This window comes from Neolamprologus multifasciatus, chromosome 11 (genome assembly GCF_963576455.1).
Source record: "Neolamprologus multifasciatus chromosome 11, fNeoMul1.2, whole genome shotgun sequence".
Classification (NCBI taxonomy): Eukaryota; Metazoa; Chordata; class Actinopteri; order Cichliformes; family Cichlidae; genus Neolamprologus; species Neolamprologus multifasciatus.
The window spans coordinates 8,292,663-8,317,631 of record NC_140449.1 but is presented as its reverse complement, the minus strand read 5'-3'; the positions used below and the strand labels follow the sequence as shown (position 1 = coordinate 8,317,631).

At 39.6% G+C, this 24,969-nt stretch overlaps 1 protein-coding gene and 1 long non-coding RNA gene across 3 annotated transcripts in view; one reads left to right on the top strand and one right to left on the bottom strand.

Annotated features, from left to right (window-relative positions):
• Positions 1-7,167: 7,167 nt before the first annotated feature.
• LOC146507773 (uncharacterized) lies at positions 7,168-24,417 on the top strand. Its single transcript, XR_014876860.1, has 2 exons — positions 7,168-10,828; positions 21,655-24,417. It is a non-coding gene; the product is annotated as an uncharacterized LOC146507773 (long non-coding RNA).
• deptor (DEP domain containing MTOR-interacting protein) overlaps positions 14,349-24,969 on the bottom strand; it is a 41,442-nt gene continuing 30,821 nt past the window's right edge. For both annotated transcript variants that reach the window (XM_085177360.1, XM_085177359.1), the window contains exons 8-10: positions 22,080-22,150; positions 21,711-21,815; positions 14,349-17,984 (exon numbers count right to left, since the gene is read on the bottom strand). In XM_085177360.1, the coding sequence (XP_085033486.1) occupies positions 17,862-17,984; positions 21,711-21,815; positions 22,080-22,150 (299 nt within the window). In that variant the 3' untranslated portion in view covers positions 14,349-17,861. The remainder of the gene's footprint in view (positions 17,985-21,710; positions 21,816-22,079; positions 22,151-24,969) is intronic.

Genomic DNA, 24,969 nt, shown 5'->3' with positions numbered 1-24,969 from the left:
ATTCAAGTATTTTAGCCTGTTACTTGGAACTAATTACTAATCACTAATTTGGAGTGATTCTGTGAATTCCAACTGCATGGTTTATGACTGGCCTTTCAGCTTAGCAGATAGCACAGCACTACACCCTCTTGTGTCATACGGTTGTTGTTGTTTTTTAAGTTTATTTAACAGCAGGGAAAGAGTGTGAAGCGGGGAAATCACTGGTGAGTAACAGTTCACTGAACGGGAGTAAAAAATTCTTGTTCCAGTGTTCAGGACAGAGTTGCAGGCTGGGGTTTTAGAAGGTAAGGCAGTGGAAGGCGGACAGGTGAGCTTTAACTAGATTAATCCTTTCACAGAAACTAACCAGCTGGGGATAGCAGACGATTTCTGGTGAGAGAGCTCCTTCAGCCGACTGAGAGAGTCATTAGGAAGCAGAAGGGAATGAGGCGTTTGTGAGGAGAATTCACAGGGAACTTCAACAAACATCAGAGAGCCTGATTACCAGAGTGGGCTCGAGCTGATCCTTAAGTATAGGAAGGTAATGAGCTGACAGCACACAGGTGCAGAGTGGAAAGGCAGCAGGCTTCACTTGCAGGGTGGGTCTTCCCAACTCCACCTGAGGGCTGGGGAAAGGAGAAGAGTGGATAGTTAAGAGAGAGAAAGAAAAGACGAGGGAAAAAGCCCTAACCAGCCCTGGACATGTAGTCCATCTATGGCAACATCTATGGTCCAGTGAACCAGCATCGCTGTGGTCAAAAACAGAGGCTTCAGAGTGCAGCATCTAAATCCAGTGGGTGATATCTTCACGCCTACATATACCTTTTATATACACCTATGGTGCTTGATGCAGACTCTCAGGCACTTGAAAAACCTGGTTTCAGATAGATGACTGCAAATGTTTTGCCAGTTTACACAATGCTGTCCAAAATGGGACACAGTTAGGTGACATTTTTAAATGAATCCTTTAGTTTTGACTTACTTGCTGAGAAATGTGAATATTGATGCACGACTAATGTTGCTGACTAATGTTGTTTTGTCAAAGTCTTTGTCACATTTATCCACATTTATGCATTCAAGGTGTCCTTTGAGCATGATGCACAGGATTATGGCAAAGGTAAGACGGAGTAGTCATCCCCACCTGTCATTTCGCAGGGTTCAGGATGTTTCCTGAAACCATGACCTTTACCAAAACCTAACCAAACAGTTTTCAGGGCCTAGACCTAATCAGTGAGTGAAAGTAATGGCACTCAGCTCAAAAGTGAGAATTAGCAGCACCTGGCAAAACAGCATTATATGATGAGAACATTTTGTGTTCTTCAACAAACTATTCTTTCAAACTAAATGAGCATTATAATGGATTAGCCAGCACCGCGGGTTCCTCCATCGGGCTGTGAAAAAGACTTGAGCGCACTTTGAAATCCTGTTTATGCACTCAGCTCTGCTGCTCTTGAAGAAACCGAGGAAATTTGCCCTGAGGGCGGAAGAATGGGAGTCATGGGAAACTGAGACAGGTGAAATGTGCCAGTGGCTGAGTTGAAACGCTGAACAGCTACACTCCAGGTGTGTCCCTGGGGCACATAAATACTCTTAGCACAGACATGCACGTTTTAGCGCCAAAGTACTGTCCAGATGTCATAAACACTATAATCAGGTGGATAAGGATTCTGCGTCCACGTCCCTCTCTCCCGTCCTCCCTTCCTGTCCTTCTGTTGCCCCCTCTCCCTTCATGTTTTCTGTTTGTAGAAGACCACACAGCAGATAAATGCAGCGCGTGTAGACACTGCGCCACAGTGTCTGCTATCATGTTCAGGGATTGAGGTTAAGACATAAGCATAATAAATCAGTGGTACTTCTATAACTAAAAAATCCACAATATATTCATATATTTATGCTTAAGGGGGAAAAGTGCTTGCATGAACCTGTATGAATGAGGATGAATGAGGAGTGTAGTATAAACCACTGTGGTTACTCAAGCTGAGTTAAAAAGCACTATACACCAACCAGTCCATTCACCATGTCTCTGTTACTCTTGTGAATAATTTAGTATGGAAAAGGAATTTGACAAACTGGTTTCTTTACCAGATAAAGAGGCACTAAAACCAGATAAATCCAGCTTGGCTGTGATGTGTAATCCTTATTGATGTCACTTTATATTCTGAGTCCTTAGTGGGATCTGACTGACAGCTCTGCTCTACTGACTTACACGCCAACGGACCTGAAGACCTGCCCGATGTATGAACCACAGCACTGTCCTCACCGCAGGTCCCTTTCCTCCTATTCATTCCTCTTGATGTCCTCTCTTTATTCACCTTTTTATCATCTCCTTTTTTTTTGCCTCCCTCATTGTCCTTTCCATTTTTTTCCTCCCTTTTCACCTCCCTTACTGATCTTTTCATCCTCCTTCTGTCTCCTCCGCCATCACTATCCATCCCGACTGGGGCTTTGTTGAATAAATAAATCACTCATGTGGTGAAGTTGATCTGCAGGTCATTTAGCTCAGTGCCATATGGTCCAACTGTGATGCTTCATAAAGTTTTTAAAGTCACAAAACAGCTACTGATATCTGTAAAAACTGCATGCACTCTACCTTGTGATAAGGACAGAGCCCGGGAGACTGCAGCACTGCAAGAAATGTTTCATTATATAAATATAATGAAACATTTTATACATGAAACATTATACACAAATAATAAGTGCATTCAGATGGTTTGTGACAGATGTCATATATGTCATAGTGTTATTCACACTTAAAACAGTTTCTTTTATCAAATAAAAGTGTTCATAAGGCACACTTAACCTCCAAGGTTTGTAATCCCCATAACAGCTGTTTTCTTTTGGTGATTCCTTTGGTCACTCGGCTGGTGTTTAAGACCTCCTGTTTACACCTGGTCAACATATTGTAATAAAAACTGATCAAAGTACACCACGGTCTTTCGCGGTTCCTTTATCTTACTGTAATTGTTAGGGGCACGCTGCCATTGTTGTTTAGACAAACAGAGAAAGCCTCACTTCCAGTGCTGTGGAGGATTTTCCCCAGGAAACACGAACCCCCTCATTTGCGTGAATCAGTACATGTTTAAAGCTCGACGTGTGTGAAAGACGAATGTTCATTGTGTGGCATCAATCAGCAGTGAGTATGAGAGCCACGAATTTACTCACGCCCTTCTTTCTGAAAAAAAAGAGAGAAAGAAAGATGAAAAAGCTGGTTTCTTGAAAACATCCCTAAATAAAAGCACAACCTTTTTGCTCACACAATGCATAATTTCAACAACGTTCATTCTCAAATTTAAACAACCACTTCCTCCACTTAGTGCTCTCTTTCCATTTCACACAAACACACACCTGAAGCCCGCTGGTTGACATGTTTAAGATGCAGAGATAACCTGAGGCATTGGGTCTTTGTTCTCTACCCCAGTGAGACAAAACAACTCATTGCATCTCACACACACACACACGCACACACACACACACACACACACACACATACACACAAAGCTGCATTTAAACCAGCAGAAGAGCCTAATTTGTTAGTCTTATAGGCTTAAACCAAACACCAGGACAAGTTCAAATAGAGCTGACACATTCAAGGCCAAGCTTGCGCACACGCAGACGTGTGAATGCCGGACACACACACACTGCTCTTGAGCGCTGTGTTAATGACAAGCAGCAGGTTAATATGAGGGCAGCAGGAGACAGAAGTGACCACAGCCTACTGATTAGTCCACTAGCCACAGTTGTTAGCAATCTTGTCATCTGCTACCAAGCCTGCCATTCTCAGTGCCGCTAACCCGACAGCTCTTAAGGTCACAAAGCAGCACTTCATGGTGCAGCTCAGAGATAGAGGTCATTAACTCGTAAAGTTATTTATTTGAAAACTCTGGGCAAAGGTGGCTGTTTGAGTGCTTATGAGCTGAGCTATCTCATGCATGCATATTCACCAGAGCTCCTCAGTTCAAAGCTTTAGCCATGGTAGCAATTAGCATAAAGTCAAGTCCTAGCGCATGCTAAGTGCTAGTTAATAATGATGATATTCACTATCCTCACTGTGCATCATCAAACAGCCCAAAATAATTTCTAGTGTGGCTGCAGATGCTTAGGCTCTTTGAATGTCCAATTCCAGACATGGAAAAACAACACAGACTGATATTAAAACACTGCATGTTGCAATTTCACAAAAAAAAATCTGCATTTATAGTCAATCGTAGCAATTAAAAACAGTGTCACATATATTGATCTCACTTCTCCACCATTAAGTTATTAAAATACGTTTGAAATAGGAAATTCTGTGTGAGCCAAAGGTGACTTCTTGCCAGAGTAGCTAGCCAAATTCACAGAGCTTGCAGCCACAGCCCAAGAAGCATTTGGCAGGCAGCTAACAGTTCTGCTTGCTGTGACTTGTCCTGAGCTCATCCTGTGAGAAGAGAAGTGGAGGACAGGAGACAATTCACTTGAAAACACTGCAGTCATGCCTGAAAGCCATTCTGCTCATTAACCGGAGCAACCACTGAAGCATTGGGGTTTTTTCTTCTCCTCTTTTCTTTCCTTTCTAAGTAATATTCAAAGGCTCCTTATTTCTTACACGATAACACAGATAACCTTTATTTAATTAAGGCAGTAGTCACACTCTTTGGCGCTCTGTGTCAAAAAGCTAATTAAACTGTTCCAATGAATTTTTCTGCTTCATTACTTCCACTCTCAGAAAGCAAAAAGCATACAGTAAAATACTAGAAAAACACGACACAGCAAATACTTATGGTTAATTTTGAGGAAATAAATTATTTACTAGATGTTTTTATATTCTTGGATATATTTTTAATTTCAAGGTATTTTGTCTGCATTAATGGATTGAAATCAGGGGTGATAAATGTGCAATGAATAACTTGATACACATAGGTACAATTAGTACAGTCATGGTAAAAGAAAAATTAGTACAACCTCTTTAAATTCTAACCTTATATGAATCAGGACACAATACAAATAATCTTAAAAGGAGTTTTTTAACCTGAAATTAACAACAACATGTTACGATATGCCATTAGTTAAGTCAAAATACAGACACAGTGTGTGAAAAACATCGTGAAGTACACCCGTACGGCTTCCATAGGAATTAGGAGGGTTAATAGCAGCCAATCCAGTGAACTTCATTAACTGTTTATCGAGTAGTTTGAACATCTCTAAGAAAAACAGAACAAAACAAAACCTGAAGTTTTGGCAGTTAGCTGTTGTGGAGCATTCATGTGTGCTAACACAGTGCCAAAGTGGAAATACATCAGCACTGAACTTAAGCCCTGAGAAACAGCAAAATACCCCAAAGCCACATCTCAGCCTCTACAGGCCACTTAACATGTAAAATATTAAAGTTCATGCCGGTACATTTTGACAATTTGAAAGAGATTGAACAAGCACGGCTTATTCGGAAGAGCTTCCAGGAAAAAGCCTCTTCACTCTGAAAACAACATGTCAGCAAAGCTTCGGTTTCCAAAGTTGCATCTAAACAAACTCCAAGACATCCGCAGCCATGTCCTGTGGAGGGATGACACCAAAGTGGAGATGTTTGGAATCACTGCACAGGGACATCTTTGGCAAAAACCAAACACCTCATACTAACAGTGGTGGAGGGGTGATGATTTGGGCTTTATTTTTTAAATCACAGGACCTGGGCACTTTGCACTCACCGAGTCAATCAAAACCTCCCCTATATACCAAAATATTCTAGGGCAGGGGTAGGCAACTCCAGGCCTCGAGTGCCGGTGTCCTGCAGGTTTTAGATCGCACCCTGGGTTAACACACCTGAATCAAATGATTAGTTCATTACCAGCCTCTGGAGAACTTCAAGAAATGCTGAGGAGTCAGTTATCCCTTTAAATTAGCTGTGATGGATCATGGACACATCTAAAACCTCCAGGACACCGGCACTCGAGGCCTGGAGTTGCCTACCCCTGTTCTAGGGTGAAATATGAGGTCATCTGTTCAACAATTAAAGCTTGGCTGAAACTGGTTAATGCAACAGGCCAAATGCATTGCCATCATCGTCAATGTCATTAAGCAAATCTACAACAGAATAGCTAAAAAAAGGAAATAATCAAGGTTTTGAAATGGCCTAAAGTCCTAAACCTGATTGAAATTCTGTGACCTTAAGAGGGCTGTGAATAAATGAAAGCCTACAAACCTCAAAGAACTGAGGCAATGTTGTAAAAAAGAGTGGGCCAATATTTCTCTACAGCTGCTTCACAGGCTGATAAAGTCAAACAGAAAACGATTACTTCACATTATTGGTGCTAACAGTGGTTCTATAAACTACCAGATTATGGTGCATACTTGGTGTTTCACACCCAACTTTTGGTTCAGTTTTTGCTAAATAAATATTGACAGGGTGTAACATATAATATGTTGTGTTCGTCTGAGGCTGTTTATACACAACTTTAAATCCTGATAACTAGACATATGTTTATGTCCTAATATGTAAAAAACCAAAAGAGTACATTTCTGACCATTTAAATCCTAGAACAAAGTGAGAAAACGCTTCTGGTGCAACAAATAATCTCAACACTTCATTCAATTCATTTTTTCATAAACCCAGTTTTGGCCCTTGCAGGATTTTCATCACTTTTACTCATAATCAAGGACACAGTGTTATAAAAAATACAGTCTGAAAAGAAATATCTTTAAAACCAGCCCTGCAGCTTCCAATGTGCTTCTTATTTCTACTTAACTTTCCTATTTTGGATGCTGTCACTGTCACAAGAGAGTTTTTTTTATATGTATTAACGATTCAATTTTTGGCTCTTCTGGTCTACCGGTGTTACTTTAATTGGACCAACTGGGCTTTTCAAGCCTGAATGTGATCTTATAAAGTAATTTATACCACAGAGTGAATACGTTAATCTCAGGATCTCAGAGGACATACATTTTTTTGTGTGTTGGCCCCAGCTGGACTCCCAACTTTGGCAGTACGACTGCGATCCTGCATCCACAATCGACGTCACGTTGTGTCAACACATTATTCTCCAAGGGCTCATGAACAGAACATAATCTGCCAATAAAAATGTTCACCTCCCCTCCAAAAACATCACTCCTGTTTGCCACACATTTCTCCCAAAATAGAAACTTATACAATCACTGCGGTTTGTAAAAGTCGACTGCAGATCGACTCTAAATGTTCTTACTCTGATCTCATTCTTTTTGTCTCATCCCCGGAGTGAAAATAAGTCCAGTGGGTTCTTAGGTTTCTGTGCCATGGCTTTTAATTTCCTGTGTATGTATCACTCTGTTTACTGACCAGATACACAGACAAACAGACACACAGGAGATTAGATGCAAAGATGAGTGGATGGTGGAAGTGTGGAGGCTGGATGCCGAGCGAATCAATGGACGTGTATAAAAGGGGCAGATGAATAAATGGGTGGGTAAGTGAAAGAAGCCGTAGTTGTTAGCCAGATTAGAAATGAGGGTGTTATGTGATGACAAAACTGTGGTGTAAGCAACATTTTTTTAATAACTCGCCAACATTTTTGCTTTATCAGATGAGGCGGAACTTGCAAAGAGAGAGAGATGGGAAATTTCAGTCTGGAGAAAAACTGCAGACTGTTCTGAGGATTGATTGTTGATGGGATAACATGAGTCTGACTTAGGATCCAGAAAAAAACCCTTTCAGATAAATTTATATACTTATAATAAAATAAAAGCAGAGGTTTGGGGGTTGTTTTTTTTTTTTTGTTTGTTTGTTTTTTATTTGCATGTTGTTGTTTTTTTTTTAATTGAGCGAGATGAATAAGAAATGTGAAAGAGGAATGAGTAGAAATCATCCAAATACTCTTTGTCTCCTGCATTCATATATTTGACAAAGTTGTAAAAATTGCTCTGCAAATAATAAAGTTATTTCCTTCTTTTCGAAATCCATGAACATCCCCAAAAATGAATAAACACAATCAGGAGCATGACGGCGTATATGCTGAATAGTGTGGTATAATATTACCCCCTGCTGGTAGCCTCTGTTAGTGCAGCTAAAATAGGTTTAGTTGGATTAAAGAATAGATTTGCTTGTTTCAGATTCGTTTTTGTAGTCTAAAATGTTTACTCTTAGTTTAATCTAGTTTTAATCTTTAGAATATGGATGGTACACTCTTAGAAAGGATGTATTAAAAATGGCAAAACAAAAATGTGTTGTTACACTATTAACACATTTTGTGTGAATTGTACATAACACGTGTAAAAAATGTGTAAACTTTGAAAAGATGTGTAAAAAGCTTAAGACACTTGATGTGTTGCACAGTTTAACACATTTTGTGTGTTATTTTCAGAATCTAACAACAGGACCTAAAACTAATTTTATTTTATGATGTAATGTGGACCAAGGTGTGTATGGTGTACTTCTGAAAGAAGATTCCTCTTTTATTTCTCAATATGTATGGCATACCAATTACTGGCCTTGGCTATACTATAACCTTAAGTATACACACAGAAAACAGGCTTAATTTTGACCTTTCACATGTGACCTAAGGCAATAAAACTGAAGTGAAAGCAGAAAATTAAATAAGAAAGAATGCACATGCTGAAAATTGAATTAAATTCTGCCCAGCAACAGGACATACCTATCTTTTCGCGCCACTGAAACAAAAGAAACAAAGATGGAGGGTGCATCGCCTGGTGTGTTGTCAGACCTAAAAGTAAGTATCATTTATCAGTTTATCTTAATGCATTGCAAATATGTCAGCTTTCTGGAAGAATGTGAAGCTTTGAATTTTTATAAAATATAGGAGTTATTTAGGGTTAAAAGTTATTTAAGAGTTAAAGCGCTGTTAATTACTGCTTAACTATACCTAGCTAACCTTAAGGTAACAGTCATTGCTAACATATCCTTCCCTTAATTTTAGTATTAGTTCTTGGCTTTAGTGCCATACTTCGGTAGAGTTAAACTGTTTTGGCAGCATTTTTATGTATTACCTAAAATTCAGTTTTCAGTATTCAGAAATGGCTCTTAGTACCAGTGTTGTAGTTGAGCTAGCGGCTCCGACAGTCATTGTGGCGCCTATGAGCAAGTCAGTACTAACCATAGCGGAGTTGTGTAAAATGACAGCGTTGTTGTTAGCTCTGAATATAGCAAATGTAGTTATCACCACGACCATGTGTTTACTAGCACAGAATAGGAATAAAGACTAAGTAACTTTAGTTTGCTGTCGCCCATCTGTCGTCTGTTGTCACACTTAATAGACTACAGTTAGCAGTGTTGTGATAAGTATCTCTTAGAATTACTTATCATTGTTTAACATGAAATATATCTCCTGTTATATATACCTCATATCTAGGGATGGGTATTGATAAGATTTTCACGATTCCGATTCCATTTTTGATTCTGTTTAACGATTCGATTCTTTATCGATTCTTATTTTTTAAAAAGGAGAACACTAAGGTCGATTAGCTTAGAACTTTCTTTTATATCTTCTCTTTGAACAAGATAGAAATTTAGGAGTAACATGGCCTTACAAACCCAACAGTGAGACCTTAAGAGATCCAGCCTACGGCTCTTCAATGGGGTGTCACAGGGTCCCCAGGAAAAAAAATTGTAAATGTAAAATAATAAAATAAATATTCTTCTGTAGCAATAACAAAGTATAACATAAATTATTCTGTAGCAATTACACAAGACTATCCAGTAATGTCCCTGCCTACAATTAAACACATTCACTTACCGAAAATCGGGGGCATCTGCTGTGGCAAATGGGTGCAAGCTTTTTACCACAAACTTAGTCACTGCTCGGTGACATTCGTCTATCCTGGCCTGAAAGGAGACGCGACCGGTAGACTGCAGCGAGAAATGCCAGCATCTGAGCCAGACTCTGTCTGTCTCTCTCATAATGGTCACCTAAATGCACAGTAATGGCAGGTTTTGTAATAAGGCAGATCGCGCTAACATAATATGCACTGTTAGTTGATTATTTACCTGCCGCATTAACGGCAGAGGACGTGCAAACGTTGCCGCTGCTGCTGGGTTGAGATTCACGAGTCCGGAGCGGAATTAAAAACACGACATTCATTTAAGGTCATCGTGTGTTTTGTGAGCAAATGCTTGTGCATATTCGTAGTGTTTCCTCCCTTAAATTAAATATCTACTTTGCAAATATTGCAAGTTGTCCTGTTGTCATCCGTTCTCGTAAAGTATAACCAAACTTTTGAGCGTTTGAGCTACTTAGGCGCCGTGTTTCCTGCCAGGTAAATGACGCTCCGCAACGTGGTGACGTCATTCGGGGCGACTGGAATCGATAAGGGAATCGTTTGCAAAAATGGCAAACAATTCCAAGGAATTGAAATAGTGGGAACCGGTTCTCAACAAGAACCAGGTTTCGATACCCATCCCTACTCATATCACAGAAATAATGATTTTATAAGGCTTATTGCTGGAAACATGCTCTGATATTGTTTCTTTTTTATGCAAAATGGCTGAGCAAGTAATAGTCAGTGTTATTAAAAAAAACAACAGCTTTGCAGCAGGATTGTATGTCATGACCATTCAAGTTATCTCACTTATTTAGCCATGTGTTTCTTTTTTTTCAGCACACAAATGACAACTTAGAATCTGTCAAAGTCCTTGTAACCACTTTTAAAGATGAGAAAGAAATTTGTAAAAACAATTCTTCATGTCAGCAGTGACAAAGATATCATTGGTCAAAGCCAAGCTCAGCACGTGGGCTGTATGCTTGATAGGTTGCTGAAGTATAACACTGATTTCATGGAATTTATTGACGTTGACAGTGAGGTAGACATTAAGGACTTTGATAGATTCCATATCTTCCTGTCAGCCAGAGGACCACAGATAGAAACCTCTCTTGGGGAGACTAGTCAAAATCAGGTAAACTTCGCGTTTCCTAAGTCATAAAATGTGTTTAAAATAAAATTTACATGTTTTACTAACAAAAACACATTTTAACACATCTTTGTGTTGACTTACTTTAACAGAAGATGTGTTAAAGGAGCAGACACATTAACACATTTTGTGTTAAAATTGACACATCATGTGTTGTCCCTGAGCTGATACAACACATGTGTTAAAATCTAACACATGATGTGTCAATTTTAACACATCACTTCTAAGCGTGTATTTGCCAGTGACAGTCAAGAGATAACTTCAGGTATTGTATTGTAAACATTGCACCTTTTGAAGGTAGCAAACAAACATTGATGTTGATCTACCATGTAGACGTCCCAGTCTCAGAAAACATTTGTACTAAACCTTCATCAGATGGGTGGTATTGACAAATTTGACCAAACTGATAAGATAAGATAAGATAAGACTTTATTGATCCCACAACGGGGAAATTTTTGCGTCACCTCAGCTCAGGTACAGATATCAGAAGGAAATATAAAAATACAAATAAGTACAATCAATGAAAAAAAAAGTAAGATGATACACTATATACAATGGTAGCATACACAGTATGTGATTATGGATATAGTTGGAAATATGGAAGACATAAACTATATAGCTTGGAAGGTCATGGAAGGTCCATTATGCATGAGGTGGTGACCGTGGATGTTCACAGTGTCCAGTGACTTATGACATCGTGATTGAGGAGTTATAGAGTGTAACTGCTGTTGGGATGAAACAGCAGTTGAGGCGACATTTGTTGTGATTTGGCGCTATATAAATAAAATTGAATTGAATTGAATTGAATTGAATGAATGATCTGCGAAAGCGCTCCTTCCTGCAGCGAGGGTGTTTCATTCTCTGACTAAAGGAGCTGCTCAGCCCACTCACATACTCATGCAGTGGGTGATGTGGGTTGTTCATGATGGATGTCAGCTTTACTAACATCCTCCCCTCACCAACCACCTCCACAGACTCCAGGGGACATCCCAGCACGGAGCTAGACCTCCGCACCAGTTTGTCAATCCTGCTCCTGTCCCTGTCCGTGCATCCACTCCCCCAGCAGGCCACTGCATAGGAAACGGCAGATGCTACCACAGTGTCATAGAATGTCCTTAACAGAGTCCTGCAGACTCCGAAGGACCTCAGTCTCCTCAGCAGGTGGAGTCGACTCTGGCCCTTCTTATACAGGACGTCTGTATTTGTAGTCCAGTCCAGTTTAAGAGTCCACTATTTCAATGTCTTTCCCTTGGATGTTCACCGGTGTTGTAGGGGGTGATTTCCTCCTGAAGTCTAGGATCATCTCCTTTGTCTTGCCGGCGTTGATTTGGAGTACGTTGGTCTCACACCAGCCAACAAAGTCACTGATGACCCTCCTGTATTCCTGATCATTCCCGTCTGATACGCATCCAATGATGGCTGTATCATCTGAGAACTTCTGTATATGGCAATCGTCCGAATTATAACAGAAGTCTGAAGTGTAAAGGCTGAACAGGAAAGGTGAGAGAACCGTGCCCTGTGGTGCCCCCGTGCTGCAGATTACCACCTTGGACACACAGTCATGGAGCCTCACATACTGTGGTCTGTTGGTAAGGTAGTCAATGGTCCATGCAGTCAGCTGTTTGCCTACTCCGGCTCCCTCCAGCTTCCCTCTCAGTAGTGCCAAAAAACATGATCCTCACAGTGCTCCCCGCCTGCTCTAAGTGAGAGAGTGATCGGTGTACCAGGTAGATGACAGCGTCTTCCACCCCAATTCCAGAACGGTAGGCAAACTGCAGGAGGTCCAACACTGAGCCCACCAGTGGCCAAAGGTGGTGCAGGATGAGCCTTTCCATGGTCTTCATCAGATGAGAAGTCAAGGCAACAGGCCTGAAGTGGTTGGGCTCCCTGGGGTGTGCGATTTTTGGCACCGGAACCACACAGGAAGTCTTCCACAGTTCAGGAACCCTCTCCAGGCTCAGGCTCAGGTTGAAGATGTACAGGGCCACCTGACAGAGCTGGTCTGCACAGTCCCTGAGCAGTCTGGAGCAGATTCCATCCGGACCTGCTGCCTTCCTTGCCTTCGTCAAAGAAGACCGAACCTAAAGGCTTTTTTGTATTTATTATTTTAGCCAAAACAAACACTTTTAGTATTTCTCTCTTTAACTGTTTACACAGAAAGGTTGGGAACCATGTACTGCAATAGGGCATTGTGTGTGCTGACTCCAGGGAAAAAAAATTGGTGATCATTGTACGACTGATACATCTGAGGTATGAAGGAAAACCAGGCGAAGTGTGACAAAGAAATACAGAATGTGACTTTTTTTTGCCTTCTAAATTAAAGCTGGTATTTCTACGCAACCGCAACACATTCCACACTAGAAATTAGGCTATTATTAATAATGCAATTAAAACAGCTTTTAAAGAAAGATACGAGGTCAGGTAGTGTTACAGCCACTTTGTTGGGTTTACGGTTTCACCTGCTTTTAAATTCAGATAACTAGTCAGCCAATCACAAGGCAGCCACTCAGTGCATTTAGTCACATAGACATGGTCAAGATGAGCTGCTGAAATTCAACCCGATCATCAGAATGGAGAAGAAAGGTGATTTTAAAATTGGCGTGGTTGTTGGACTTGACAGATTGGTCTGAGTATTTCAGAATCTGCTGGGATTTCTCACATATCTCTAGGATTTACAGAGAAGAGAAGTTCTCTGAGTGAAAATGCCTTGTAGATTCCTGAGGTCAGACTAGAATGGTCAGATTATTTTAAGCTGATATGAAGGGGAAAGTAAGTTAAATTAGCAATTTATTACAACAAAGGTATGCAGCAGAGCACCTCTGAATGCATAACATGTCAGACACTGATGCAGATGGGCAGCAGAAGACCGTACTGGGCACTCTTCTCAGATTAAAACACAAAACCTGGCAAAACTTTTACCTGGTTTGATGAGTCTCAACTTCTGCTGCGACACGTGGATTGTAGGATTGGCATTGATGCATTTTCCTTGGATTAATGGCTCAGGCCCCTTAGTACCAAAGAGCGTCATTTAAATACTACAGTCTACCTGAGTGCTACTGACCATGTACATCCCTTTATCCTATCAGTATGGACCAATATGTTTCCAGCACAAAATTTTTATGGCTTTTCTGAAAGCAAAAGCAAATCCAACCCAGCACTAGAAAGTTGTGCCTAAGTGATCAGTGAGAGTGTTTTTCAACACGTGTAGCCAAACTAGCCAAAATGTAAGTGTAACTCTTAACAATGACCAGTAAACTACTCTACCTCCTTAAGAGCTATGAGGTTTCTTTTTCCTACATTGCAGCGAAACCTTTTTCAGCCTTATTTGTGTCGTGTAAAAAACTCCTCAATGTTCGATCAGGAATTTTTGTTTCTTCCAACAAAGGAAACAAGAAAAACTGTGCATATATAGCTTTATCTTTATCAAAAAGGTGAAATTTAGTCGTAGTGAGACTAAGTGCATGAAGAGGTTCAGACAGTCCTGAGGATGAAACCACAAGCACAATGAATTTGTGAAATCAGTTTATTTATTTGACACTTGATCAGCTCTTTAATACATTCAAACTTACAATAAGATTTAGCTTTTTTGTGAAAAACAGACTGCTACTGTCAGCTTTTGTTGTTCTGATAACAAACATTCAATCTCGGATAGCAGAAAAAAAGAACAAACAGCTGTGCTGAAAATGTGTAACTTCTCATAGCCAAGAATCCCCATTGATCTTATTACACATTAAAGTTGAAGTATAGAACCAGCAACGGCACAAAAACGAAGACAGCGGTGATGTACGTTCTGTCAGTTCAAATGGCTGTGCATTTGTTATCTATACAACACTGATTGTCACTAAAACTGAAGCTGTGGTGACTTGGAGCAACCACCTAGCAAAGTTGCAAATGACTGAACAGAGAAGAGAATGAGAGGGGGAAAAGAGGAGGAACAAAGTGACCACCATCTGTTATTGGCAGCAAACTCAGGCCTTAAGGCAAACGCTTTCGGTTAACAATCAGCAAATTCATATAAGCCAACCTGGCACAACCCCTTCAAGATTTAACACTCTTGAAACTTTCTGTCATCTGCTTCTGTCCAATGAAACTGCATCAAACATTATCTACAGAAGAAAATCACAGATCACTTTCCAGATGCACAAAAGAAGAATTACTAAGCTACAAACTGCATATAGATGAATTTTAATGAGAGAAAACAGAGAAAAATTGAATCCATACCAAGTGTAGATATTAACATTAAAGATGAATGAAATCGCTACATCAGACTAATGAAAACCCAGAGAAGAAATTATTTTGTGCTTTGAGATTTTTTCTTTCTAATAAACATATTGTACGGTTGCAAGGTAAAAGCAAACTGCAACTACTTGAAAACGTTTTGGAGAACATTAATACGATACATTAACAGTACAATATATGGCATTATCCATGTAACAACACGAGCGGATTACAGATTTTGAGGCAAAATTCTGTAAATCTGAGGAGGACATATTCGGCAACAACATATCCCAGCTGTTTAGATCATTGAATGAGTTAGGCCTAAAATCTGCTGTTGTACCTGAAATGATTTGCCAGATAAATCAGATGAAGGAGTGGGCTTTAGGTTAGGAGATAAAGCTAAACAAGCACATATTTACAGCATTTGACTGCCTACTACATACAAGCACATTAAGATAAATCAATGAATAGTCGACTGAATTAATTACATAGGACATATTTGGAGGTAGTTCACCAGCACATATTAACTCTACAGTTTGGCTGCAACAACTGAATATACTGTGGTTGAACACAAAGTTTACATTTCTGCGTCTGTGTTTTTTTGCAGTAATAATTTCCTCCTCCAGACATGGAATATAGTTTAGTCTAAGACAAAACAAGGAACAAGTGCTGCTCAGGACTATAGACACATAGTGTATGAACGATATGAATATCACTTATCCATGCTCTGTTTTTTCTAAATTCATGCTAGTATGTATAAACACAAGATGGCACAGTAGTAACATACGCATGATCCTCATATTATTTAGAGGCTATAATTAGCTTCGAGCTACATCAAGCTGATTCAAAGATTTAAAGATTCATTAGAAACAATTCTCTTATTTACCTTTTTCCCATTGAAGCAGTGAAGCGATAAACCTGAAATCTAAAGAAAGAATTCCAAAGCAACGTTATTAAAAAAGAGAACGATAGCATCATAAACAGTGGATACTTTACTCACGTTTCACATGTTTACTGGTTTACATCACAGTAGGAATACGACCAAAGTGTTTTGGCACAGAGCCTTCATTAGAGCCCAACTCTTATTTCTCTCAGTTTAAAAACTAATTTTGAAAAATGAAGCTATTTTCCGCTCTGAGTAAAACCTGTAGGGTCAAAAGCTTGTTTCCACTACTACAAGAGAATTAAAAAGTGTCATCTGTAAGTCAAAAATCTGTCTCATTATCTCAAAATTCAAGTTAGGTATCTCAAAATTTTAACTTACTGACTCAAACTTATGAAAAAGTTAAACTGAAATCTTCAGAAAAAGCTGGAAAAAAGCCCCCAAAATGAACAAAATGTTCTTTGATTCTGAGGAAAACTGCTCCCTTTATTTAAAATGATTGAATATTCAGGCGTGTTGCTCATTTATCTGCTACTGGAGACAAAAATCAGACAAGGCCATCATACATTAGATTTCTGTACATATACATCTTTTCTTATCTGTCTGAAAACTCTTTAGCGCATACACGATATGGTGCTTGATGTGTAACTGCGCCGCATGTACAGATAATAAAGGAGAAAAGGATGTGGGGGAGGGGTGGAGGAAGTCATTCTTCCACATTAGTTTCAAATTAGGGAAGTCTGATTGAATCAAATTCCCCCCTAAAAAGGACGCTTTAGTCAACCAAGTGCTTGGTTGTTTTCTTTTTTATCTTTATTATACATCAAACATCAAATGATATATAAAGTTAAAAGGTCAATCAAATCTTCTCTAAGTTTACATTAAGGCTGGTTGCTATGACTCCAATTAGAGTCATTTTTATTTTTAGTATTCCCTCTTTTGGCAATTCTTAATGGTATGTAACACATCTTGTGTCCACATCTCAAAGGCAAGTATAACAGAAACCTCCGAATTCTTTAAAAAAAACTACAGACAGTGATATTGTCGGTCGCTGTCTATTTTCTAGGCTGCATATAAGGTTAAAGTGCCTAACAGAGAGCTGTCACGGGTAATCAAAATAGGTTACAAGGTTTTATGGGAAACATCTTTTCTAAAGCCGGACTTCTACACTTTGTGTCTGTAAGTCTTTAATTGCTTTTCTATATACAATGTGCTTATTAATGTAGCATGTAAGTTTATCGCCTTTATAACATTCTTAGCAGCTAGGAAAAAATCTACCTCAACATCGATTAAGTTGGTATTTTACATTTTCCACATGGCGACGGCAGGTGTTTGTCTTTTCCCGTTGAACATAATGGTTCCATTATGGCACCCCTGAAAACCCTGAAATTACATGTAGTAGCAGTGTGAAGTGTATCTTCCTGTCTTTCTCAGCAGAGGGCAGTGTTGAGCCACCAGGAACAGCTCACTGGAGTAGAGGTTGCTTTCATTGCTTTTACAGCTTTCTACTCTCTGATCCACGAGTTATAATGGCAAAACTTAATTTCACATCTTCTCACATCCTTTGAACACACTCTCCAGGGTGAGTTTTCTTACTCCAAGCTCTTCCGTGGTCTCTGTTTTGGTTCTGTGTGTCAGAGTGTGAGTGCGCACACCACGAAACCAAAGGAAAAAAATCCAAAACAACCTAGTTTCTCCAAATATTGACTCGTTTGCTTGACTACAATAGCCTCATTTTTAAGCACACACACAGTTTCTTGGTTATCCACCTTGTTCAAACAATGCTGGAACAGAGCTAGTGAGACGTGGTTTCAAGTCTTCAGCGTTTCGCTCTCGATGGGGTTTTGAGGTTAAGTACTACTTCAGTCCCCACATTTTTTCTTCTGAGAAGTTTCCACTTGGAGCTCTCTTTAATGCTTACACCTCCTCCATCACTTCCATGACAATCGTCCGCGGACCGGTCAGGATCAGGTTGCTGACGGTTCGGTAGTCGTGACAGAGGACGTTCAATCCGTTGACCGCCACCACGAACTGACACACCTGGAGAAAGTCGACAGAAACAGGAGACATGCTTGATCACCTTTAATGCCACTCATAGAGAAAAAAGAAAAGAGGCAGATAGCGATATATTTAATTATAGCTGCAAAAAACTCCCCAGATATTTACAATACAGCCTGCAAATAAGGGCACAATTATTTGATTTGAAATTACGAATTAATTATATTTACCTACAAATACATAATGGTAGACACACATAAATAAGGAGTTAACAAGTCAGGTTTTTACAGGAAACAATTATACCATACGTAAGTAATGTGTGAGTAATTTTGATGAACAATTTTGAGTATTGATGTGCTATTATTCAACTGTATATTTATTTTATCAACATAAATGTGATGAGGACTGTTCTCCCTTACCAACTTACAAGAATAAATAGATCCCATCAAAATTTGCAGCCCTATGTGATCTGATAATGGAGAAATTAATTGACCTATTTCATAATACAACCCACAAGCTGAAAAGTACAGAGTACTTACAGTGAAAGTTGCTCATAGTAAGTTCCTAAAATTACTCACAGTATAGTTATTTCTTTGTTTCCTATAAAAACCTGACTTGTTATATAATACAGGTGTATCTATCTTTAAGGGCTTGTAGGCAAATATAATTATATTGTAATTTCAAATAAAGTACATTGAAATCCCTTTTAATTACAGGGAAATTATACCCTTAGTCGTGGCCCACATTGCAAAGTTTTACAAAAAGCCATGAGGCCTACAGAAGAATTCGAATTTCATTCTACAAAGCCAAAATCTACATTTGCTGCAATGAAAGACAGCCTGCTATACTTTATCCAAACTGTGCTTCTCTCTGTATCAAGTTTTCATCTGTAAAGCTCTGCGGTCAAAGCTTATAAGTACAATCTATAGCTGCCTTACTCCTGCCTTACAGTTCTTTGGGCTTTAAGTTGGGAAAGCACATCACTGAGGGGATAGTGTGTAGCCCTTTTGTCTTGTTAAATGTTCACTTATATTAATAGACAAAAAAGTGTCTACGTCTAGTAAGTCTGTTCTTTCGTCAAAATTATAACAGTAAATTAAAGACACATGTTATTAATAACCTGCCCCAGCAAAAGCTAATAAATCCCCTACACTCTCATCTGAATAAGTTTAAGGCTCATTTTAAAACACAAAAACAACCTAGAAAAAAAAACTTGGAAGCTTTAAGCATTCAAAGCAATAGGTGGCCATCTTTTATATACAGTCTATGAACAATTATACATGCAAGAGTGTAAATGCTTCTGGGTTGCACAAGTTTCAGTGTCAACAAATGCAACCTAACACAGGTGTCAGTGAGCACAGAGCACAGTAAGAGCTCAAAACTGTGAGCTCACTGATGTAAGAAATATAACTGAGTTTGAATAACAAGAGGTACAACATGATTGCCTCACTCCAAACCACTCCTGTCACGCCTGAATGCCCCCTATGTTATCGTTTAACCACTTCTGCAGCTGCAGATAAAAATAAGGAGTCTTTTCAAAACTGCCTTCTAGCTGCCGTTCTTGCAACTTGATCCTGCTGCTGTGTTTTTTGCAAACTTTTAAACCACATACTCACTCACAGAAGCACTCCCTGCTTTACTGGCCCCTAAAAGTTGTTTTTTTTTCTCTTCACGATGCCAAAACAGATCGATTAAGAACAAAAGCACCTCATTATTCTGATATTTTAATAGCCCATAAATCAACCAAGTGCAGACAGCCGAGGAAAGATTGAAGAAAAAAAAAACCTCTAACTCTACAGTTTATTGACTGTGCATACAGGAAACATTATGCATGTAGAACATTTCTTGGAGTGAACAGCTACCTAAACTTGCCTGTTACACAGAAAAGTGAACACATGCAGAGAGAGGCCACTAGGAATATTCTCACAGCAATCATTGCTCAGTGTTTTTCCAGCACTCCTAAATGTTTCCGTACTAGAAAGCTCAAAATAGGCAAAGGAAATAAGAGGAAAGAGAGATTAAGTGTGATGAAGAAGAGGGGGGGAAAAACGCCAGGCTGCTAATCCTATGTAGCAGAGGAATTTAAGACCCTGACTGTAATCACACCCAGATCTCTACGGGCTATACTGCACTATTTTCAGAGGCAAAGCAATCTTCTTCATTCTTCTTCATTTGACAATCTCATCTTTATCTTTGGTTCCCTTAATTCATCTCTCTAGTCTACCTTTCCTTCCAGTATCTTTAACTATCTTCAAACTACTCCCCATCTTATCCCTCCTCTTTCTCCCCTATCCAAACATTCCTTCTCTCGGGCTGCAGGGTTGTTAATCTTGGCTGGACCCTAGCTGTTTCCCTGTGCTGAGATGGTTAAAACCCCTCTCACAAAGTGAAATGACAGAAACAGGAACAGATGCAACAGGTTAGAAGGTGTGTGAAACGACTCGGCTGTAATCTGAGGACTTGTCGCTTTTTTAGCCTTCTGCCTGTAGTTTCAACACCTGACAACATGACGGCCCCTCTCAGGACTGCGGTCTTCTTTCATCAAACAGTAATAAAAACACTCAGGTGAGGTGGAACCTCCGAGGAAACGCGAGGAGTGCGATTAACTCCACACAAATAAACTGATGACGATGCTGCACACACCGCTGCACACGAGGAACTTAATGTACAAACCTGACACGATGGAAATCAGATAAAGCTAATGTAATAATCTGGTTTTTGGCGTGGTATTTATTGGCTTAATGGGTATAAAAGTTGCTCAACACAAACAGACCATGTTAAATGTTTAATAAAAATGGTGCACAATTAAAACAGCTTCCACATGAGGTCTTCATATTACGTCCCAGTTAAGTCCAAAATAAGTTTAACACACATGAAACGCTCTCTGAGCAACGACACCTTTATGACTGACTTGAACCCGGTGCACGTTTCTATGGTAATAATCAGTCACCAGAGCAGAAGTGATATTATTTCCAGAGGCTGTTTCCTCTTTTAGTGCTAATACTCAAACTCATCTCCTCTACCTACTTCCTCCTCTTCCAGTTTTCATCTTCGCTATGGCAACCATCCTTTCTTTCAGTCAGTTGCACACATTTTCTCCTTTAATTAAAAGAAAACATCCCTGTAACAGAACAGATCCCTGTGTACTAAAGGATATGGAAAGTGATATGTACACAAGAAAGCCCTTTTGCTTCCATCGCTGAGCACCCTACATGAGTAACACGCTATCAATAATTAATTTCTCATTTTTCAGGCTCCTTCTACAATTTTTTCAGTCATTGCACTCTGTCCCCGCTCTCCATGTTGTGGTAAAGTTGCTGTGCTCTGCATTCCCAGGATTCCTTGCTGCCATTCTGTTGACATGCCTTCATGGCAGCTGTAGCAGCACAGCTACCATTATCTTTTCATACTCCTTAATTTTTTTCCCCACCCCTACTACAGCACATTTGTGCCACTCTTTCCTCCCATCCTAGCATCCTCCTCCTGTGGGCTGAAGCTACAAAAAGAATCCTTAAACTCTTGTTTAACATTTAAATGCTTCTCCGACAGTCTACAGACTTAAAGGAGCTGCCCTCAAGAAATCAAAATCCACAGCAAAAAGCATCCGCAGAGGTGCAAAAAGCAAGTTTGTGTCTTAGATTTCACTAAGAAGTGCGTGTAGTACATCTAACTTGTTTTCTATTGTTCTTCTCTTCATTTCATCTAATGACAGAAGCCTGCAGGGGTTCATCATTCTTTCAGGAGTTCACACATTTCTACCAGTCTTACCTTCATGCCAGCAGCGGCAGCAGGTCCACCTGGATCCACAGCCTGGATGTGACAGGGTTTGCTTCCTCGCACCACAAACCCCCAGCCCACAGCATCGCCTATAATCTGAGGACAACAGCAGCAGATGAGACGCAGAATATCTCACTTCTTTTCAATCCCGTGCTCAGTTTAGACTTTAGATTTAAAGTACTGTTTGCACATTATACTTTATAGGGAGGGATGTATGTGTGCTGTCTGCATACGCCCATGAATCATGGGACCTTTCACATATATTCGCATGTGTCTGTGTGAGGACATGTGTGATTGCTCAAATAGTCTCCGTTAGACCTCAGCTCTCTGTGTGCGAGTGTGTGTCTGTGTGCGTCCTACAGTGAATGTCTTCTTTATAAAAGGTCCTCCTGGTCTCTGCAGCTCCTCTGGACTCACTTGTCTCTTCAGGACTGTTGAGAAAGACACATCAACACAACACACAATGTTACAGCAATAAGACGACACACTGGCACGGGCATGCACACATGAAACAGAGGTCTATTTTTGGTTAAAAATGTACGTGTGTGTGTAGAAACTATGAGTGTTGGTCACATGCTAATAATGCCTTTGAGGCACCCTGCTTCCTGAAACAGTATAGCTTTCCTTCCTGTAGTCCAACTTCCCCTTACCAGTACTCACATCGATACGACTCTCCACAAGGATCCAAAAGACTTTTGTGTCTTATTAATTAATTAGATTAAATTAATTGGAAATGTCCTCATTTTAAGGAGGAAAAATGAAAAGAAATTGGAGAGCTAAAGGTGACATAAAAAAAGAACGATTAAGCACAAGTTAAAATAAATAAGATCTTTCAATGCTCTTTATTTAACAACTTTTCTTAGGCTTGGTGATCGCATTATTACTGACTGCTATGATTTATGAGCATTTATGATGAGTCTGTGAATGAAGCTATAGCTGCTTTATGCTATGTAATGGCCACAAGTATGAAGCGTCTGACCATAGTTTTCCAACTAAAGCCTCTCCAGGACATTAAACTAATTGATTTCCCGCTAGCTGTTCCCACTCATCTATTGGACATTTCCTTCACTTTGTTGTTTTCCTTCCTTTAGGTCAGGTCCATTGACCTTTTCCATATCATCTTCCTTAAATATTTTATCAATATGGTGTCTCAGTCATCAGTCAAAGAAGCCCTGACTGGCCAAACCAAAGTTGTTTGTTCCAGTTTTGAAAGCTTTTGAAAGATTAAGTCCAGACAGGTATTCATGTCTCACTCCTTTAGCTTTTTTCTAGTTTATATCCATGTGAATGTGAGTGCGAATGGTTTTCTGTCTCTATGGTTTAAGTTTTCTTATGCAGGGTGGTGTTTCAGTTCCTCATCTCCTATAATAGGACCTATCATAGGGCTGCATATGTTTAGCTGATAGGCTTTTAAGAATAGCCAGAGCTCCTTTACCACTGGAGAATTGGAGGGTCTAACAAACTCTTATGTCTATAACTTCTGTAAAGTAGAAAAATACAAATAAGTAAGCATCTTTCAGCCTTTGTGTCCACATTGAGTTCAGATTTCAACAGGTGCTTAGTATTTAATAACAAACTATAAATCAACTGGATATGTGCAGCAAAAATCACTGAATAACTCTCAAAAATCTAAAAGCAAAAAATGCAAATGTAGCAGGACATTTCTTTGAAAGCCAGTTGCCTGTGCTTGACAAATCACTTATGGTCTACATCGCAACACTTAACTGTAATCTGATAAAGAAGAGGAAGTGAAGTGCAAAGGACCGCTAATCCTCTAGAGCTGGAAATTTTCATAATCTCTCTGTGGAATCCCAATCTGATCAGATATACAGGACAATTTCTCTTAACATTCTGTTATCTGCCACCTTTGTGTCACGATGACATAACCTTTCTTTAATGGTGTGACTTTATAGAAACAAAACACTGGTCAAAGCTCACCCCATTCATCTTATATGGACTTTCTTCCTCCTCATACCCTTACTCTGTGTGTGTGTGTGTGTGTGTGTGTGTGCCTTCCTCTTCCTGCTCATTGTGCACCATGAGCAAGTGCTAATGTAAAAGGGGGGGCTGCTGGCACAAAGAGACTCTTGTCGAGGACTCTGCTTGAATCAAACACATCAAAGGACACCTCAAAGTAGCCAAAATAAAACACTCAGAAACACACACACAGCTCACGGGCGTCACTGCCAAGTTTTCAAATCTGCACAGATAATTCAAAGCCGTTCATTTCCAAATGACAGGTATGACTGTCACTTTCCTTTAAGCAGTGCATATCTGTTTTCCACTGAAGTAAACGTGCGCTCATTAGGATTTTTCTTCAGCATGTCTTCCCACAGAAAAACAAGCTAATTCACAGTTTGCGATAGAATAAATGTGGGTTAAGCAGTCTGTTATATGACCTGTTGTGAGTCTTCTATGTGTTTGTCACTTTAAATTATATAGGATTTCAACTAGTCCACCTGACGCCTGTCTCACTGACGGCAGCTGATTCTCACGCTTCGTTTCCTTCTTTCCAACTGAGCCAGTCTGTTGCCTAATTTAGTAACTTTAATTTCAAAAAACACAAAGTAAAATATCTAGTGAGAAACCTGCTGTGCAGTGGCGGTCTTGTATTCCTAATACACAAACAGCTCTCTTTCTGTTTTTTTCTTTTTTACCACAGGGGTGTCAAACATACAGCTGGCCCGGCCCCCTGAGCGGCTTCGAAAAATGTGAAAACTGCAAAGAAACTTTTTTTATTTTACCATCTTCTTACTGATAAAGACATCACCCATGACCTGGCTTATTGCAGCAAACTAACTAAGCACCAGATAGCAGTGTTTTGTTTTAAGTGTTACATTAAAGAACAGAAAAGTTGCCATTTTTCAGCATTTACAATAGAAATGTTTCTCTTTTTTGTTACATTGAGTCACTGGTTAAAAAAACAGCACAACAACCCTTTCTGTCATTTTAAGCATTTAGTCATTAAAGTTTACGTCAGGGGACCTGTGCTGATTTTTTATTTATTTATTTAATATTTCTTTATAGAATGTGGAAAAACTCTTTTCAAATTTTATTTATTTTTCTTAAGAAATCTTATGGAATAACGTGTGCTTGGATTTCTTTACACTAAAAGGACAGGGAACCGTTTGTAGATCCACACACAAGCTCAAACTGGGCTTTGTGTGCACCACTACAAAAAAAGGGGTTTTGACACCTCTGGTTTACCACGTGACAGAGCTGCATGCAGCAGCACACAGACTGAAGCTGT